The 20,732-nt window shown below is 36.1% G+C and overlaps 1 protein-coding gene across 11 annotated transcripts in view; it reads right to left on the reverse strand.

The window, feature by feature from the left end:
- Positions 1–20,732, reverse strand: part of LOC126968289 (bromodomain adjacent to zinc finger domain protein 2B-like) — a 140,012-nt gene that overhangs the window by 39,289 nt on the left and 79,991 nt on the right. For 4 of the 11 annotated variants that reach the window (XM_050813190.1, XM_050813192.1, XM_050813189.1 and 1 more), the window contains 16 exons: positions 19,525–20,184; positions 16,367–16,432; positions 15,124–15,168; positions 13,710–13,727; positions 11,907–12,076; positions 11,403–11,551; positions 10,538–10,654; positions 8,879–9,025; positions 8,046–8,186; positions 7,023–7,200; positions 5,887–6,008; positions 3,763–4,025; positions 3,229–3,362; positions 2,924–3,066; positions 2,070–2,234; positions 843–1,516 (listed from right to left, as the gene is read on the reverse strand). In XM_050813190.1, the coding sequence (XP_050669147.1) occupies positions 843–1,516; positions 2,070–2,234; positions 2,924–3,066; positions 3,229–3,362; positions 3,763–4,025; positions 5,887–6,008; positions 7,023–7,200; positions 8,046–8,186; positions 8,879–9,025; positions 10,538–10,654; positions 11,403–11,551; positions 11,907–12,076; positions 13,710–13,727; positions 15,124–15,168; positions 16,367–16,432; positions 19,525–20,184 (3,192 nt within the window). The remainder of the gene's footprint in view (positions 1–842; positions 1,517–2,069; positions 2,235–2,923; positions 3,067–3,228; positions 3,363–3,762; positions 4,026–5,886; positions 6,009–7,022; positions 7,201–8,045; positions 8,187–8,878; positions 9,026–10,537; positions 10,655–11,402; positions 11,552–11,906; positions 12,077–13,709; positions 13,728–15,123; positions 15,169–16,366; positions 16,433–19,524; positions 20,185–20,732) is intronic. The other 7 variants (XM_050813198.1, XM_050813191.1, XM_050813196.1 and 4 more) reach the window with 4 other exon arrangements.

Raw genomic sequence — 20,732 nt, forward strand, 5'->3', positions numbered from 1 at the left:
ATCAATTACCATAAGTTGAATGTGCTCATCTCGTCCCTTATTATCATAAAAAAAAAGCTTTGCCGGTCATTGAAGTGACAGTATTCTGTAGACTTGAATGTCCCTATGTCGTATCGGTTCGGGAATACTGCAGTCTGCAGTACTGGCTTTTTGCCGCAACTCTACGTCTACTACTGTCTGCCTAATAATCATGATAACACGGGTTCAAGGTCTTGTAAGCTCATAGCGAGTAGGTTCATAGCATGCTTTAAATATCTTCGAATCATGCGGTTGTGCAAAGACATGTAGAACAAGTTACGTGTAAGTGGTGTTCGGTTTTAGCCCGAAAAAATCCTCCATATCTTGTATAGTTTACCGGGTGTAACCAGACAACCTCCGAATACGGAAGGGTTCCGTAGAGCTCCCTATAACTGAATCTATAGCTATTGAGATTTTAGCCAGAAGTTATGTTTGCAAAAAAAAAAATCAAAAATTTTTGTAGACATTTTAGCCAGCATTATTACAATGCTGGCATTGTTCATGCGTAATAAGGGTCAATGTCTGACTTTTACAAACAGACGGAAGTTAATTTTTATTGTAAAAAAATAAAAAATAAACCGCACCAAATTTTTTTTATTTTGGAATTTGTCAGTGCCAATATATTCAGAATGATAGTCCTATTGCAACCCCTCACTTTTAGGATGTAGTTGTTTTACTAGTATATAGACCCCATTATTTTCTTATACCAATGAGTAAAGCCTGAAGAGATGACTTGACTGTCAAAAGTACATAAGTTCCGTGACTATCGTGCGTTCTCGCCTTTCTATCAACTCTAATAATTAAGTAAATTAACCAATTTTCACCTGATCTTTTTCCTTTTCAACCTCAAATTCAGTTTCATGGCTGACATTATCGATCATATCTTGATCCAAACCCGACATAGTCAAGCTGCTGTCCGGGTAAATGTTGTTATTGGGCACCTGAACCGAAGTCACCATGCTGTTCAACGTAAACAAACTGGGATCGTTTAATAAATGTAAGTTATTGGACACATCCCATCTATGCCCTTGACTGAGGACAATTTCCGCGCATGTTTTATCATTATCACAGTACTTTGGAACATCCTCATTTTCATTTATACTCGTCAAGCCGATCTCGTGTCGCAGAATGGAAAACCATTTCCCGTCAAGCATCTTAGTGTATAGATGTACGTGAGCGTCTTCTGTGTCCATCTCCTCAGTTTTTGGTTTGACATCTTTCTGTTCTTCCGCCTTCTTCGCCGCGACTAACTGTGATGAGACAGCTTCGGCCATTTTGCGTAGTTCCTCGAGGTTATTCACTAGGTTGTCTTTCGGGTCTTCTTGTTCTTCTACGGGTTCAGTTTTCGTTTCTTTCGGTTCTTCCTCATTAGCCGGGACCGGTTTGTGAGGTTTCTGGACTAAGAAAGCCGTGGGGATTGAGTCTTCTATATCCAGCATGTCGCATTCTTCGTTGTTCTGTTTGTGCTGAATATATTTCTCTTCCATTTTAATGGAGCCTACAGGAGAAAGAAATATTAATATACACTAAATGAAATGATGGTTTGAAACTGAAACGCACAGATGGCTATTGGGGCATTGAAGTTCTCCCGGCCTCACGGCGCTCGACATTTTCTTTAGGAACACGTGAAGGAATACGTGTTCCGACGAATTTGTGACGCTGAACAAGAAATGATAGCCCGGATAGTTACAGTATTCGATTCGATTAAGACTGACACGACGGTGTTACAACGGAGCCGTGCTAATGTCGTGAAACCTAAAAATGTATCAAACTCAGGGGGCAATCTCGTTGAGCAGATTCAGAGACGCTGAGCTAATGGTATGTACATGTATATAAAACTGTGCCGCCCGCGCGCCGTATGTGGGCGGGGAAAAATGCAAATGACAGAGGTGTATAAACTTTTATAATTGGATACGTTATTACTCTTCTTTTTAATGTCGCTTATTTCCTGAATATCAATATTTATATGTTCTCACTACTTGATACGCCTCAAGCTGTAGTACAGGATTTTTATAAAATTAATCGTTTATTTAGTTGTAATAACGACTAACCTTCAACCTTACAAGCGCTGTTATTAGGTTCATATTTGATTATCTGCGTTCTGTCGCTTAGGTTCAATTCGTTCTTGATGCTCCGCAGTTCGAGCGCGTCCGCCTCGGCGTCCACACGTGTCGAGTCTACGTCCTCCATTTTAACTTTTAGTTCTCCTATTTCTTCTGGAAAAAATATTGAATACTTTATATGACGATACAATAGGGTTTGTAATCACTTATTGATAGATTCTACCACACTTCCGAAAAGCCTTTATAGAACATTATAAGATTTTTATTTAGCTTAGGAGATAATGGTAATTAAACATGAGATACCTCTGATATTGAAGAGAGTGTGCGCGGCATACAATCGTTTGTCTTCTTCTTTCACAAAAATAGATAAATACTCCTCACTATATGTTGGATAAGTCACCAAATATCAATTAAGCTTTACATCCGCTTATCGTTTCACCATTGAAGCCGAGCAAAAGATCCTACATAAGATCCTGGGCCCCACCCTGTCAAAAAATGGGCAGTGGAGAGTCCGCAAGAACGCCGAGATAGAAGACCTCGTGGCTGAGCCCAACATTATTGGAGAAGTTAAGGTCAATCGTCTCCGCTGGCTCGGCCACATAGAACGCATGAGAGAGGAATGTGTAGTGAGAAACGCATACTCGGTACGCATCGGCAGCAGGTCGCTCTAAAAATAGGTGGAAAGACCGGATGAAGGTTAACCTCTCCGGGATGAAAATCATGAATTGGCGTGATATCGCACTGGAAATTAATAAGTTGAGGACTCTCTTGTCTCAGAGGCCAAGCCCACTTTGGGTTACTGCGCCACAGGAGTAAGTAAGTCAGTAATCATTTCACCATACCTTTAACTTCCTGCTTGACTCCCGCGTTGAGTTTCATATCTTCTAGTCTGGCGTGATAGCTGAGTATCTCCGGTTGAGCAGACTCCATGGCTTCAACCCAGATACCACCGGCTTTACCCAGCGACCAGTAGCGCCGCCAATACCTGAACAAATGTTGTTTTGTTATAATTTTAGCTAGCGAAGTTTTCACTTCAAAAAATTGTCATAGAGTGCCTGTGCGAGGCAAGAAATTCCTAAAACGCGCGGTTGTAGAATGCCAGATGTCAACACTTAAGCCCGATATGTATATGTTTGCCGGTGAGTACCTGTCTTGTAAGCTGCAAGCGGCTCGTAATGATGTCGAAGCCGCAGCTAGTTGTAGCGAGTGCTGCTCACACTGTCGGCTGAACCGTTCCACCTTCCGACCAACCTCTTCCGACGATAAATTCTTGTCTTCATCCTAGATTATAAGAGCATTATTTAGGAATAATTAATTGATTAGTAATTTTAAATATATGACATACATGTTTTTATTGTGTTTGGGTTATGCGTTGTGCAACAATTTAATAATGTACAAGCATGGCAACAGGCCAGGTTTATACTTTAGTGTGCATGAAAAGCAACATCTTATACTCGCGATACGAATGTCACTTTTGTGTGTGCTTTGTTGAAAAAGAGCTGTCCCAGTCTATCTAGACATATAAATTATCCAAGATAATACTATGTATTTTATTATTTTGTAAATTTTTTTTGGGTACATGGCGGCCATATTGAAATACGCCATTTTGTTTGTTACATTGTGACGCATTTAGACTTGTTTAGTATGTGAGAAAAAAATAGAAATGGCAATAGTACGTTACCTCCTCAGGTTGCGTCCCTTCGCTTTCCAAATCACTGAAGTTACCATCATTATCACCCATAACACTGTCCTTATCTTTCCCCTCAACAGGACATTCGTCCTTATTGTTGTTGAGCATCTCCTTACTCTTCATACTGTTCGAAAGGTCCTTCAAAGGCGATAGTTCCTTGTCACTCTGGTCTTCCGAGTCCTTGTATGGTGACGGAGTATTCGGCTTTTCCGGTGACGACTCTTTCTTCGGCGTTTGTGATTTATCTGAGCTTTCTGCAAAATAAATATGTTTATATCACTATACATAAGTTACGGCTTCTGTATGTAATGTCTTATGTATGTAATGTCTTTATTAGACACTTTTACGGTGAAAAGTACTCGCTTTTTGACGCTTTGAGTACCAAACTGCTTGGTGAAAGTGTTTTAGTAGTATCGTCGCTGAAGCAACAACAACAGTGCGCTAACAAATCAAATCAAAATCTCTTTATTCATTTATGTCAAAGAATCGCCTCATACCATACATAGTTCGGAATAACATTGTTATGCTTGCATTGCTATGTTTTAGTACCTACATAAAACGTCCATATTTTGTTTCGATGTGATTAAAGATTTAAATGATGATTATTTATTTTACTTATTTTTTAAATAAATAAATAAATAAATAAATTCTTTATTTTGCTAGAAAACATGTAACAATGGGTGTAAGTAGTTTTAATGTATCAATGTTATCGGCCATTTCTGGCATGCAAAATTATTATTAACAAAATTCTAGTTATTATTATAATTGATTAACAAACTCTATATTTTAAGCACTTAGGTTAATTTAAATTATAATTATTATTTTAAATGTCATTATTTAAAGACTAGAATTAATATATATTTTAAAGTCAATTTAATTTAACCTAATGTGTCAACATTTCATTTATGGAATAAAAACATTTATCTATAAGCCATGTAAAAAGATCCTTTTTAAATCGTTGGACGGGTAATACGCGTAAGCTTGGAGGGAGTTTATTAAATATTTTTATACACATGACATAGCTACATTTTCCGTAGGATGCATTATGAAATTTGTGTGCAATCACCAGTCTGTCACCGTTTCTTGTATTTCTCGGATAAATATCTCTTGCTTTTGTAAATAAATGGTCATGTTGTTTGACAAAGATACATATTTCGTATATATACATACAGGGAAATGGAAGAATACGTAATTCTTTAAACAGTGGTTCACACGAATCTAAGTAAAAAGCTCCTGTCATAGCTCTTAAGCATCTCTTTTGGGCTATGAAAGCCCTATTAGCCTCGCTAGAGTTTCCCCACAAGATTAGTCCATATTGAAGTACTGATGCGACATAACCATGATAAGCTGCCAGGACTGTACTTTGTAAAGCCGTTTTACGCAATCTATATAACACATAAACATATCTATCAATTTTTTGGCATACCATGTCTACATGCTCTTTCCATTTTAGATTTTTATCTAGAAGTACTCCTAAAAATTTAACATGCAAAGCTTCTTCTATTTGGGTATTTGTATAATTTATCTTAAGGCTATAGTTATTAGAGCGGTTACTTAAACTAAATTGCATAAATGAGGTTTTTTTAATATTAACTTGAAGATTATTATCCTCTAGCCAATTTACCACTGTATTAATTTCATTATTAATTTCACTTTCATAAATATCAATCTCATTTTTATTATTACATGTCATAATTATTGATATATCATCGGCAAATAAATAACAGTCATTTTTTGTCACACTAGGCAGGTCATTAATATAAATTAAAAATAATAATGGTCCAAGGACGCTTCCTTGCGGAACACCAAATCTTTTTAATTTAAAGTTTGATTGTTGGGCAATTATGGTAGCCTTTTCGTCGATAGAATTGATCTCCACACATTGCTTACGGTCTTTTAAGTAGGACTCCATCCAGTTAAGAGCTGGTCCTCTAACGCCATTTTGCTCCAACTTATCCAACAAGATGGTGTGTGATACGAAGTCTTGTTAAGAAGTTTTGTTTGTATTATTACGAAAAACAAGTTCACGAAGGGTTAAAAACCGTAGGGTGATGCAGTGTACGGTCACTGCTATGTAATGGATTTTCTCTGATTCTTAAATTAAGTCCAACTCACCGTGCAGAGGACTCCGGGTGACCACACTCTCTTCCACCAACCGCTGCATCCTCTCCAACGCTAGCGCCTGCTGTTTCTCGCTGTGCTCTGACCTCGTCTTCCGAGTATACAGCACTCGCAATCTGGTATAATTCGGATATAATTAATACATTACGACGACACATAAAGCCCAGTGGTTTATGACAATAGATCACATTGGCCGCAGTGAAAGAAGGCTGAACTGAACTGTTCTAAAGACGCTTTAAAAAACCATAGCCCTGTAGTTAGTGATCCTTACTACTCTGCAAACTTTTATATGATGAATAATGTATTTGTTTCCGTCCATCGAACTATAATATGTCCTGCCCACTGCCACTTCAGTTTCACAACCATCTGGGTCTATGTCGGTGACTTTGGATCTCTTACGGATCTCGTCATTTCTGATTCTGTCTCGCAGAGCAACTCCAGGCATTGCCATCTGAGCGACCATGAGCTTCTTCATAACGCCCAAAGTAAGCGACCACGTTCCGTATATCATCACTGGCAACACAAACTCGTTACAAACCATCTTCTTTAGACACTTGGCATAATGCTTTTGTAACTTAAACGCCTGGTGGTTAATAGGCATCTGCTTCCACACTTCCCGTATTCATACTAGAAAACCCAATCTTTAAGGCATAATAAAATTACATATCAACCTATTTGGATAAATAGAAATAATATTAAGTTACAATATCATAATTTTCTTTATTGTTTTTTTATTCGAATTAATTTGTTTTATTTTCGAAAACAACTTTGTCACCGCACATACAAATTACGCGCGAGTTGAATACGGAGAATTCGCCAAATTCATGCACGAGACTGGCCAGAGAGAGAGAGAGAGAGAGAGAGAGAGCGCGAGTCAACATCTACTGAACGGAACCTGATGGACTCGCATTAGTCATTATTAAAATCAAAAAAATTACACGGGATCGCAACTTTACTAAAGTTGTTAATGCGATACACTATACTGCAGGCGCGGGAGGCGAGGCGTGCGGGGCAAGTTGCTGCCGCTCTGACTGCATTCAACTGGCGCGATAGTTGTATGTTTTCAGAATGAAGACATTAAACATTCTCGCAATATGGTTTCAGAAAATTGAATACGAATTGGAACTTACTTCCTAAATTTGGCATCCATGAGGTATTTCTCTTTCCGCAGATGATTGAGGTGGTCGAGGGACGCGTCGATCTGCCGCAGAACACTCTTGTTTTGCAGCAACTCGTCACATAAGGTGGCCAGAATACGCGCCTTGCTCGTCGGGTTCAACGATACGAACGGCTTATCCCGAAGCGTTTCTGAAAAAAAATATTTCATTAAAAACTATTTATAAATAAGACTAGAACACTTTTAAAACAAGATAACAAAATAACGGATCAAGTTCAAGTCGGAAAAGGGTATTTATGCATGATTTTTAAAAATACAAATATGATTATTTACATCCTAAAATTTATCAAACACGTCAAATTATAATATATTTCGGCTATTCAAACGCGGCATTTTGCGCGGAGTTTCTGTTACGTCAGAGTCTTTGAACAATCTATATTATACTACTAAATGTATGGCCGGTTTTATCCTTCAATTATACTGCGAAAACTACTGAACCGATCGGAATAATACTAACACAATAAGATGCAGGATAACTAACAGGAACTTATGGTGATTACTTATCCGGAACCTGTATCTTTTTAATTAGAAATACCTATATATTCGCAATAGAAATGTTTCAGTTAATAACATTTCATAACACATGATAATTCATACAATGAGCGGTCGCAGGGTATTTTATTTATATAGAAAAACAATAGCTGCTTATCGTATAGCGATTGCGAATCGATCCGCATTAATGCGGTGCGGTGGTGGCGACTCTGTTCTCCGAGCGCGCGAATTACCACCACCACCGCCTTATCCCTACCAAAAAAAACTTGAGCGCCATTTCCCATAATTTTCATATTTTGTTTGTATCGCATTCGTTGCTGTGTAAACAAAGTTTGTTTTTTCGTCGTGTGTTGAAAAAGTGCGTTTGAATTTAAAAATGAAAAACTTGCTCACTAGACACTCGGTTGATTTACGAATACATCAACCCACAGCCTCGCGTATAATGAGCAACTCAGCTCACTTATTTCATAATATGCTATTATACCTGATAGTTTATAGGTGGCGTTGCTGTGTAAGTGTTGATAGTAGGGTGCGTTTTTACTGCTCATGCAACTCTGCTGCATCTCCGCGTCGCTCTGGTGGTGATCTGCCACTCTCCTCTCCCTTTCTCTCTCCACCGTAAGTCCTGACAAATTGTATCGTTGTAAATAAGGAAATTCGAACTAAACTAAATTCTAATAACTTTCACATGAAACTATCATGACACTCCAAAATTTACAAGTAATTTTGGGTTTAGGAGGTGAAGTGTGACTAAATCTGCACCTTATAAAGCGCTTAAATGGTACACTAGTCAACGGCTCGAATTCGTTGCTGGGCCCGGCTAAAATGCATACTACCTAACAACATCATGTGCGAAAGTGATACACGCTGCAAAGATCAGTAAGAATACAAATTTTGTGATTTTTACTGAGTATAACTTCCGCCAAGTTTTGTCTTCAATGAATTCGACAATTGTTTCGCCTCAACACGAGGCATCCTCAGGAGATATTGACTCAGTCGACCCTAAGCCGAATCAGTTTGGGAAATCAGCAGCCGTTAATTCGTTCTTGATTTATTGCGATTTATCTCAAGTGTAAGCTAAGTAAGAAAGTATTTAAAAATTAAAATATCACCGACGTATAAATTTGACAATTTTACAGTTAACCTCTATTTTGAGCAATGCACACTAATACAAATCGCGAGTGTAAGACGCAGCTTGTCACGCACACTAAAGTAATAAACCTGGACTGTTTTTTTTTCGCTTCTCTATCAGCAAGAGGCTCTATATAGACCTATAAATTATCTAAGATCGCGCCATATCAAGAATATCCCACTCACCAGTCAAGGCTTTGACCTGTCCGGTCGCGTTCGCATACAGATATATCCTCAGAACCTCACTGAGGTTGTCCGGAGTTATGTCTCCTATTCGAATAGCTTGCCCCAGTAGCGTGGTGTGTCTCCCTGGATGTGGAATGCCTGGGTCCTCTGTTAACAAAATATCATTTACTAAAAACCAATAAATACTTAATTTTTTCGGGTGCTGTACCCAAATAGTAAAAATGGAATTAAGACACCGCTGTACGTATGTTTGTCTGTCCGTCTGTCAACAGGCTGTATCTCACGAACCATGACAGTTGGACAGTTGAAGTTTTCACAGACGATGTATTTCCATTGCTGCTTTAACAACAAATATTACAAACAAACGTGAGTTTAATATATGTTTTTAAGGATAATGGTACGGAGCCCTTCGTGCGCAAGTCCAACTCGCATTTGGCTGGTTTTTCGCCTGATGTTCACTCCAGCCCATATTCCCAAGCAACACCATACGAATCACAAGAGTGTTGCAGCTCTTTTAGGCAGGTTTACCCGCTTTTATGAAGGTGCCCATGTCTTGGAAAACATACATATCGAGCAAGGAAGATCATTGCACTGTTTGGTTGTGTTGAACAAAGTTCGAGTGAAAGGTTTCTTAGCACAGAATTATTTATTACACTCTTTTGACACCACATTAATAAAATATAACTAATGTACTTACTTACATCTTGATATTGTTACGAACACATAAAACACAAAGAAACTAGCGCCATCTAGCGTAACCAGAAAAACCACTCAAAGAACAAAGACAACATGAAACCCCCTACTCAATACTAGATGGCGTTAGAGGAACTACTGTGGAACTATATAGAAGTATAGTCTCGAAAACCGGGTACATGCGCGAACGTTCCAGAATCATCCAACCCGCTCGATCACGTTCGCGTGAGTCGGGTCCGTTGTCTGGGATTCGTCTCGGCCCATATAAATAGCCGCAGGGAAGCGAGCCAGTTCAGTTCAGTTTTAGCTACCTTCGAGGCCATATTCGAGGCGACTTCGAAGTGAAAACTAGTGATCAAGAGTGATACCAGTGAAACCTACGATCTAGGACATCGTTAGTGCTTAGTGTTTGGACCTAGTGCTAGTGAATAAAGTCTTCAAAAGAGTCAGCAGGTGTTTCTCTCCAAATCATTCGAAGCCTAACACGTAACAATATCATATGGTGCAATTGGCGGCCATATCACTTTATAATGATCTCTTCCAGGCAATAAAAAGAGCAAAACTATACATTAAAAGAGTAAGGATTCTGGCTAAATGGGTACTGCAGTGGATCTTAATTCTGCCGTCAAGCATTATTAAAGAGCGCCGTAGCTGAAGTAACCGGGCAAATTATACTTATTATCTTATGTATCTATGCTATATGCATTTTTGTGACGCAAACTCACGAGATTTCACCCATCCAAAAAGTGTCTAAGATATTTATTTTAAGTATTTATTTATCGCGTGCGCCAGTCTGAGCAAGTCAGTGGCGTGAAGCCATAATATTTTCCCCTACCAAGAAACCCAACGCAGCAAAAGAAGTTTTCACTTCAAAAACATCCATATCGTAAGAGTGAATGGTGGTATTTCGTAACTGGATTCTCCTCTCACTTTTCACTGTTATTTATAACAGTTTAAAATACTAACCTAAAGCGATTTCTAGCAGCCTGATAGTGAGAAGGACCAGTTCATCTTCAGCCTCGTTGTTGTAATCCGGCAGTAATCCCTGCTGCAGCGTGTCGAGGGATGGCAAGCTATCCACAACTGTAAAGAGAATATAAAAAAAAAGTTAACAATTCAATCAATTGATTGATTATGAAAATACCGAATTCCCAGTTAATAGAGCATTTCCAAAATTAGAAAAGAGAAAATTATTTTTTAATAAACTTTATTACTTTAGGGTAGTTCCAATAACAAAATGGGCTTTAGACATTAGTCCAAGCACACTTACTGTGTTATTAATAAACGCAGTATAAAGTTACTTCAAGTTTAAAATTACTTCTCCCTGTCATGTTCATTCAGTAGTGAGAAAAGAAAGAAAAAGACAAAATCTTTTAGATTTGTAATAAATAGTCAAGGGCTAGTAGGCTTGATTTTTTTATTTTATTTCCTAGCCGTTTTAAATTATATTAATTTGACTGCATCGCTGCAACTGCCGCGGAAAGCGATAATGTATTGAATTACAATTCAAAGGATTAGGTATAACTAGATATTGTTTGCTTTACAGAGGTGTACGTATTTTTCGACCGACTTCAAAAAGGAGTCGGTATAAAATTCGACGGAATTTTTTCGTTTGTTTGTTACCACATATCTTCGCTGTTTTTCGACCGTATTGTAAATTTAATAGTTTCAAAGGGTAGATGATAGAATCTGTAGTGTCTTGACATCTAGTTTGAATTAAATGTATTAACAATCATTGTCGCTGTCATGACATCAGTGACGTCTCCGCCTATTGGTGCTTACTGAACTTTTAATATTATAAATAAATACATTATAAATAAATATATATTACCAAAGCCAAGAGAATTGCCGAAGTTATGCAAGAATTCAAATGTCTGCAGCAGATCAGCGAAGGCCTGTCCGGCTAGCTTGAGACCCGGGATCCTCTCCAGGGTCGGGAGAGGCTTCTGGTCCGAGAGAGTCGAGTCCTCTTGAGGTCTCCTGCATTCAATAAGAAAACATCTGATTATTAATTTACGCCAAACAATTTGTGTTTCGATCTGAAGGGCGCCGTAGCTATATTACCGGGCAAATGAGATTTAACATCTTTTGTCTCAAGGTGACGAGGATAATTGTAGTGCCGTTCAGAATTTTTGAGTTTTTCAAGAATCCTGAGTGGCACTGCATTTTAATGGCCGGGGCGATCAATTACCATCAGCTGAACGTCCTCTCGTCATAAAACACTCACGGTTCGTGTCGAAATTATACTTATACATAATATAAATGTTTATGTCTGTTCGTGGTGTTAATTTATGATGTATTACTTTTTATTACAAAACAATAAGTTTATTCTCACCTTAACTCAGCCAATAGCTCCATCTCTTTTCTTCTCTGTTGCAGCTTCTTCTCTTTAACGAGCAATCGATCTAGAAGGTTCTGGTGCTTCCTTCTCTCTCTTTCTTCCCAGCGCCTTCGAGAATCTAATTGTCTGATAAATGTCGTGTGTTGTCGCCTCCTTTCACGTTCCTGTGGATTTAGTTATACATAGGATCATTGATTTAAAACATACTAGCGTCAAATCAAAGAGTGCGAGAGATAAGAACCTCTCTAACGGAAATACAGCAAGATGGAGAAGGATTAAGAATCTATTGACACTAATCAATTTTGATTTGACAAGTCATAAGGAGTTAGCCACGCTTGGCATTAGCTTCTTACGGCCGTTCCCAATATACTACCGACAGATAGAGATAAATTATTTCCATCTACTGTCAGTAATTAGCAGTAATAATCTGAAGTTATCCCAATATACCTTATGAGTCATTCTTATTGACTTATTGACAGACAGCGTGTACGGATAAGGTGAGTTACCGTCGATAAGTTCATTGGGACAGAAAAGTCAACGATTGTTAGGATTTTTATCTTAAGTAGGCCACAACCGGAGATAGACTGAAAATTGGGAACGGCCGTTAGTATTTTGATTATTATGCCACTAGCAACCGCACACATTGACAAATCAAAATTGGTCATGCGTTTTCGGGCTTTAATTTATTTCGTTGGTATATTTCTCTTAGACTGGATTGTATTATATTAGCTGCTTTCGTTAAGATTTAAGTCAAATTTAACATTAACAGTAACGCTGACTTTAACATGGACAGCGGAATGTGCTGCACCATCGTATTCCTTGGCATAGTTAAAGTTAAAAATAGAAATATCAAGTCCATATCGAATATTAATTTGAAACTTTTGAAAGGTTATTTAGCTATTTCATATTAACAATAGCTTTAACCGGCGAGGATGGACGGTTACGGTTAACAGTTAAAGTTATGACGTGATCTAAAAATTGTCAAATGGTGCAACTCATTTTTTTGCTTGACCAATACTTTAACATGTTTGTTATTGCAAAAGTTAGTTAACCCAACCTTAATGTTAGTGAAACCCACACTGTTAATTGTTCTATATTAGTAGGTAACATAAGATGTTATTAAATACTTGATCTAAATGTACAATAATAAATTCCAAACCCAGGATTCTCGAATACCCTAAAAATTCTGTTAACTTTATTATAACTCAAAATCTAGCCGGGATCCTGTGCAAAGAAGGTAACTCCTACTCCTCCTGGTAAGCCTCCCACAGGTAAATGCCCTAAGTAGCCTCTTACGACGGGAAAACATAGATCAAATGCATGAAGTTGTTGCAAGGGATTCCCCACCCTGAGGTGAGACGGGGCAATTTTTTGTTCCCGAATCTTTTATATAATATTTAGCGCCATAAAGAAGCTGCTACTCAGCACTCCACCACACACATGTTAAAGCAAATCATAGAAAAACATAATAGTTTCGTGATAATATTAATTAGAAAGCAAAGCCCATCAACCTTATAACATAGTAGACTCCAAATACTAATATATTCGGAATGCAAACAATTCTGTCAATCATCTGAGGTGAGCAGGAGCGCAGTACTGTTTGCTGATTGGTCAGGTTACGACTACAACATGGCTACTATGATATAAGATCAATTTTCTTAATGTTGTAATTGAATGCATTCGCTGGCGTCGGTGTAGTTAATCCAACTTCATTGTATAAAGGAGAATACTGTGTGTATATAACGCATTTGCAGTACTGCCACACCAAAAAGCATGCAAAAATCCACACAAAATTACCTCCGTTATATACTTTTGCTGTAAACCAACCGGACAGCGGGGATTGAAACAAAACACACAAATTAATCACACACATACATATACCAATAATACCTTAATACTTAAGGGGCTATTTTCAAAAGAAAGCAGTTTAATTTTTATCTATTTCTTACGTCAGCTTACAAGTTTGGTTTTCTGATATTGTCATTCATGAATATATTATTATAAGGGGCCATCCATAAATAACGTCTCATGTTAAGGAGGAGGGGAACCAAGTGTGACAAGGGGCGGGGAGAGATCCCAAATTATGTGGTATCACATTTCTTTTAAATAATATTTTATATCTAAGTATTACAACACTAAATTAAACTACATACCTACTAAAGAATAACATAAAAATAGTTGCAACTCTGTCTGCATGGTAAGGTTTAATTTTTCGGCTATTTTATGATTTTTAATTTATAAAACACTTTTAAAATGAACAATAAAAGTGATTTTGGTAATATTTACCGTAAATTATGTGAAGCTGTACTGTATAATGCAGCTTAGGCTGATAAAAAAAAAATATACAAAAAGAAGAAAGAAACTATAATCAAATAATTGCAAAGAAAACTGAATTTAAATGGAAATAAAAATAATTTCGGAACACTGCAGTTTTTATTTCTAATTAATGTAAAATTGCAAAATATGTGACATCACTCTAGGTATCACAGATGTGACCAGCTGTGACAACGTCGGGGGATGGGTCAAAAAATCACGAATTTCGAGTGACGTAATTTATGGATTCGAATTAATGATTCCTAATATTCGTAACTTTATGGTGGTTTATAATTATCAATTTATGTGAAACTGTAAGATTATACCATCGTAACATACCATGTTAATACGGAAATAAAGAATTAGATTGATTGATTGATACATAAGGGACGTGCATTGGTTTTCTAGCGAGGTAGGCATTATGGATCTAACTAGTCGTAGTTGAGCTTTGGAATAAGCAAAGATTGCTTACCGCAGGCATTTAGTATCTAGCGTGAGGAAAAATTTTATGAGTGGGTGTTCAATAGAAGTTGGGCAACAAAATAAGGGTACCAAATTAAACTAAATTAACTTTTAGACTAGTGCTATATTTATTTAGGTTCATAACGAGGTAGGCACTGCCTAATTACCTATATGATATGCACGCCCCTGACATAAGCATGCAGTATTTTTGTTGCATTATTTGCACGCACTTTATCAATGTAAAATGCTGTATTAAGAGCTATTAATGTTTATTATAATAGAGGTGGTAATTGGTAAAACGTATTCTATACATTATAGCTTTGACATTCATATGTGCAATTGTTGGACTCAAATGAATAAATGATTCTTGATTTTATAGCGCACACACAAACCCCCATCTCTGTCACACACACACAAATAAATATATCTATCTCACCTGCTCTTTTAACAGCATCGCCTGGTGTCTCTTAATTTCTCTCTCCTGCAACAAAAATATATCATTAGTATAATATATCTACTATGACTATTGTATAAGATATAGTTATGATTTTAACATGAGTATCACACATATTTTAAAAAGAAAACTAATTGAATGAAGTAATTGATTATTGAATTTATTTATAAACAAATGATATTCATACCGACGTTTCTCATAGGTACTTGTACTTATACTATTTAAAAGTTATTTAGTTTTCTAAAAATTGAAAGAAGTTAAATATGACTTAAGGAGTTAAATTAGTTAGTCTGAGATCTAACTAGTACTAGACTTTGCTCAGACTTTACTTAGACAAAACTGAGCTGAGTGGAAGATAAGCTTAAACTTTTGATTTCGTTTTTATAGTAATTTGACAGCTGAAATTCTGTTGACCTTAAGTTAAGACAGCCCAATGCATAAGTCAAGTTCACTTTTTATCACTCTCGGCCATTTTTACGTAAATACAGTCTGAGCAACAAATATACAAAGAACAAAACACGAAAATATGGTCCAAAGTAGTAATCAGCTAGGCATAATAAGAGACACAGCGATTACATAGCAGAAAAAGCAGGAAAAATGTGGAAAAGAATTGCAAAAAGATAGAAACGAGTGGGAAATAAAGGAAGAGGCTTTTACGTTTGAAAAAAAAAATCACTTACGATTCTACTTATTTTTATTTAAATAATGAAATATTAACACATACTAATAAATACTTTTTTATTGACATTTATAAGTATAACCTAAATATATAGATGTAAAGAAATAAAGTTCTAAATAAAAATAGCGCGTGCTGCCTTTTTGTCGCGCCTAAGCCGTGAGACTAGATAAGTATGTACGAGTAGATCGTAGCCTGCGTATACTAATTTAACAATGTATTATAAGCCCATCGCAGACGCGAACTGAGATTTAAAACGAATCTTATAAGCGGGCACCTCAAGTAACTATTTCATTAAAGGTCTACTAAGAGAAACTACTGTATTATTCCTCTTTATTCTGTGGTATAGGGAAATCATCATATTGTTAATCATGTATGTTTTTTTTGCAAAATACCTTGTTGTTCCACAACACCACGGAAGATTAAAATTATCGACAATATAAAAAAAAATAGTTGTGTGATACTCGCGTTAATAGAGGAAAGCAGTACAGAATGTTGATATGTAAAAAAAAATCAAAAGATTCACAATCTGTTCGTGAATCCACAAACCTGTTGCCTCTTCGCGTGGTCCTCATTCTTCTGCTTATCAACCTCCTCTTGCTTTTTCCGTTTAGCCTTTACACATCGAAAGCGTGCAAGCAAATTAACATAACAGGGCACATGAAACAAAAATAACTAATAAGTTAGCGAATATAATCCCCGCGAGATCAGACAGGGACAGGACGCCATCTTGGTGACGTCAGGCGTCTAAAAAACCACCAATAGGTACTGTTTGTAAATTTGACGCTTGCTGACGTCTCGCACACGTTAAATACGACAAGGTCAGTTCCTACTCTAAAGCGCGGGGGTTATACTTAACATGCATATTATATACCGTGGTTCTACACTACATGAGACCAGAACAAGACAAAAAAAATAGAAGAATAGAAGTTCGCCTTTATTCCCTATTATATTAACTCATTAAAAAAAATCAAACAATAATAAAAATGGATCGCGAACTCGCTATATCGCGGAATTTGGACAACAACTTGAAAAAGGCGAAAGCGCCAAAAGCAATGTATTATCAATTTGTGAAGTAAACATATAGTTCTGAAAAATTTATGTTCTGAATCATGCCAAAGTTGCTATGCAATGACGTTTTATCGTCATTGGTGAAAGTTTTTTGAAGGTGAGTTCACCTTCAAAGAAGACCTCTTAAGAGCTATATTTCACCGGGACATTAAAGTTTCAAAATAGATTGAAACTGCAAAAGTGTGATTCAATTGTAATGTAATACTCTTTCACCAATACCAGTTACAGATATAAGTATGTGCGCAAAACTTATTTATGAAAATTATGACACAAATTTATGTAAGAGCCGCAAAGTTTTAGTAGAATACAGAATAACTCAACAAAACTTAATTAACTTGAAAAGCCTACTTTGGAGTTACTTTTGTCTATCGCGAAAAAGATTTAATAGTGTTTTGGTTGTTCAAATCTTAATCGATTTGTGAATATTATAGTAAATATTGGTACATCAAACTACATTCAGAGAAAAACAGAATAAAATAATCGAAATATTTTTAAAGATAACTTTAAAAAGTGCCTTTAAATAAAACAAAACAATAATAATTAAAAAAAAATATGTTGTAATTGAAATATTCACTAATTCATTAATTCACTACTTACGCTACATTTAAAATCTACCCAAACTATATTTTATACATTCTTGTAAGTATTAATGGAACCCTGATATGTGCCAAAGTGTAAGAAACAAAAAAATTATGAGTTATTTAATATTTGTGTACTAAAAATAAAAAAGAAATATCTGTTTGTCGTAACAAAATAACAGCTTTTAACTATCCACCAGAGAACACAATAAAATGGTTGGGCATTTTATAAGAAACTTCTTCTCTCGGAAAGTCTGTGGAATCATTTGAGACTATTCCGATTAATCATGTATGAAGTGCTTCCTCCACTCGACACAGTTTTATCAATACTACCTATTTGTGTATTTGTAAATTATTTTCCTATCCTTTCATTTACCAAAATAAATCATAATTATGTAAATAAAAATATATGAATACTATTTCATTGCATCAGCAAAGAAAAAAAATTCCAAAGATAATTCTTAGTAAAATGACTGTTTACCTCATCAAAAAAGTTACTGAAACGGTCGGATTAGATGGATTAATACCTTACAAATCGTACATATAATATGTAAGTGATAATATGTACCATGTATCATGGTCTTAGAATATACTAGCGTCGCCCTTCGATAATGTCGACAAATTTTTATTAGTCAATGCTTGCGTTACTTAGTGGTTAGCCTGTTTAAAATTCAAAACACTAAGGAACTAATTAAAAAAGGAGGAGGTATAACCGAACCGATACGACTTAGAGACCTTTAAGCAAATGCCGGCAACGCATCTTAACCTATGCTAATTCAGGTGTCCATGGGATGCTAGTTTCCGTCAGGTCAATGAACCATTTACAACCTCTGATATTAAAAAAAAATATGGATGCAACAGAATCATAGACACTTCAGGTTATAACGAGGCTATCAGTTCAGCCATTTTGAAAGTCACGGAAGGTCAAGGAAGCCGGAACAGACACATTTAATTTATAATTTTACTTTCCTGGTAACAAAGAGATATTAATATGAAAAAGTAATTATTTCAAAACGAATTTAACGCTGCTTCAACTAATTTACAACTACCCGCCCCAATGGAAGCATTCACTGGTACAGTAACAAATGCAACATGCATAATGCAAGGGTTAAAAAAAGCACTAATACGCAGGTACGTGACAAAATGAATCAATATAAGTCATAGAACAAATAAATACGAAAACATGCAAATACAGAGCAGTTAATGAATACACAGACGTTATAACTGCATAAAAACAAATTTACGAAACAGACGAGAAGAACAAAACGAAAACTAAAAATGCTTGAAATGTAAAGTAATTAAATGAATTTAAAGCCTTTACTGTGTTATTAATAAACGCGAAGTAATTTTATTCCAAATTTAAAACTTGTTTTATCTTACCTTTGTCACTACAGAATTACATGACAGGGAAACTAAATTTAAACTTGGAGTAACTTTTCATTGCGTTTATTAGACATTTACGGCCTTACAAATATTTGGAATAAAGTTATACCTGATAATAAACCCAAGAATATGGAAAAAGTTGACTATATCGCTGAAAACACTGTGAATACAATAACAATTCTGAAGTTTTTGAATGTCAAGCAGCCTTGTAAATAAACGCGGGAAACGTTGTTCGTTCAAATAAACCATAAGAAAAATATCTATTTGTAAACATTTTGCATATTTTTGGTTTATCCTCAGGTATAACTTTATACCAATTTTATTTTTAGGCCATTTGTATTTATTATGCCGCGACAAATGTGACTATGGGGATATTATCGAGAATACCTTGCTGAGGATGTGGTTTCTAGAGCAAAATAAAAAATGAAACATGTGCAAAACATAAGATTTATAAATTAAAATGCTTTTGAAATTTGACGTATGCCATTATTCAAAAGAATTTGTAAAAGAACAGTTTGTTGAGATTTGTTATGGTGAAAAACTCAAGGGTACGTGAATACCAAATGAAGTGTTAGTTTGATTGCTGTGCCTGAGCTGAAATATTATGTACAATATTAGCGTTAGATAGTTAGACCCATCGAAACCAAATATTGTTAGTTTAATCAGGCGACGTACCGGACTCAAATCCCCGACCGTCTGCACAGTGATGGACAAAGCTCCATCTTTTCCAATACGGAGCATGCCTTGCGAAATCTTTCTATTAATCTCCGACAGAATATTCTCATCTTCAGTGCTCAGATCTATCACTTCCCTCAGAACAGATTTTTTATTATCTTTTGGCATTAACATTAGATTTTGCGTCATAAATTCGTTTTTAGCATCCAAATATTTCTGCTCTAGAGCTTTAGCGTCATCGACTTTCTTCTCGTTCACCAATTTCGACCAATCGCAGCCGTTTATGAACTCCGATATCCTCGAATACGATTCGATTAGTTTCTCCAAGTTGTTTTCGCCTTCCGGTATCTTTTGTGCCTTCTCCGCCGCTTTTGTCAGCGAGAAGTCATAATTCTTGTCTGCTTTTGCTTTTGGCAAATCGAAAGCGGCTTTTTCGGCGAAGTCTTTCATTTTATCTAGAGCGTTGTATTCTTGTGTCCAAGTGCCTTGTTCGTAGTTGAGCGTTTTGATTGGAGCGTCTTTGCCACTCACTGGGATGAGCGATAGGCTTATCTGCGGCATCGTTCTGTCTTTCGGCTTCGTCAAGGCCTCTGGAACCTTCCATTCGTTCCGGACAGGCACAGCCTCAATAGTCAACTGGCTTCTATTTCTGTTGATGTGCTGTTCCGAATTTTTCAAAGTTTAATCATGCTGTTCGCGTATTATCAATTTGATTTTTGACAACATTGTCAGTTGTTACAAATATACCCGAAACATTGTGTTAGATAGAGAGCTAGTGACTTTTTTCATTAAATTAAGCAAACTAGCATTAACGTACTCTCTAATTTACACTTACTTAGACGTGGAAAGATAAGACAAAACCACTCATATATAATGTTATTTTATGATACCAGAGACCACTTAATACTTAATAAATATGACTAAAAATGTATAGTCCAATAAAAACATAGTATCCACAACTATACGTATAGTATAGAGATATGTATAGAAATATACTAATACTTTATAAAAAAAATACATGCAAAATAAATCACAAGCTCCCTTACTATAAATGTAAACAAAATATGTACTACGAACACACATTACATTCGCCACATAACCTGAATGACCTTTTTTCGTTGCGGTCCAATATAAATTTAAAACAAAAGATTAAATTGCTATAAACTAAAAAATACACGTAACGAGCGTAGGTAATTATATTATGATGA

Source organism: Leptidea sinapis, chromosome 15 (assembly GCF_905404315.1).
Source record: "Leptidea sinapis chromosome 15, ilLepSina1.1, whole genome shotgun sequence".
Taxonomy (NCBI): Eukaryota; Metazoa; Arthropoda; class Insecta; order Lepidoptera; family Pieridae; genus Leptidea; species Leptidea sinapis.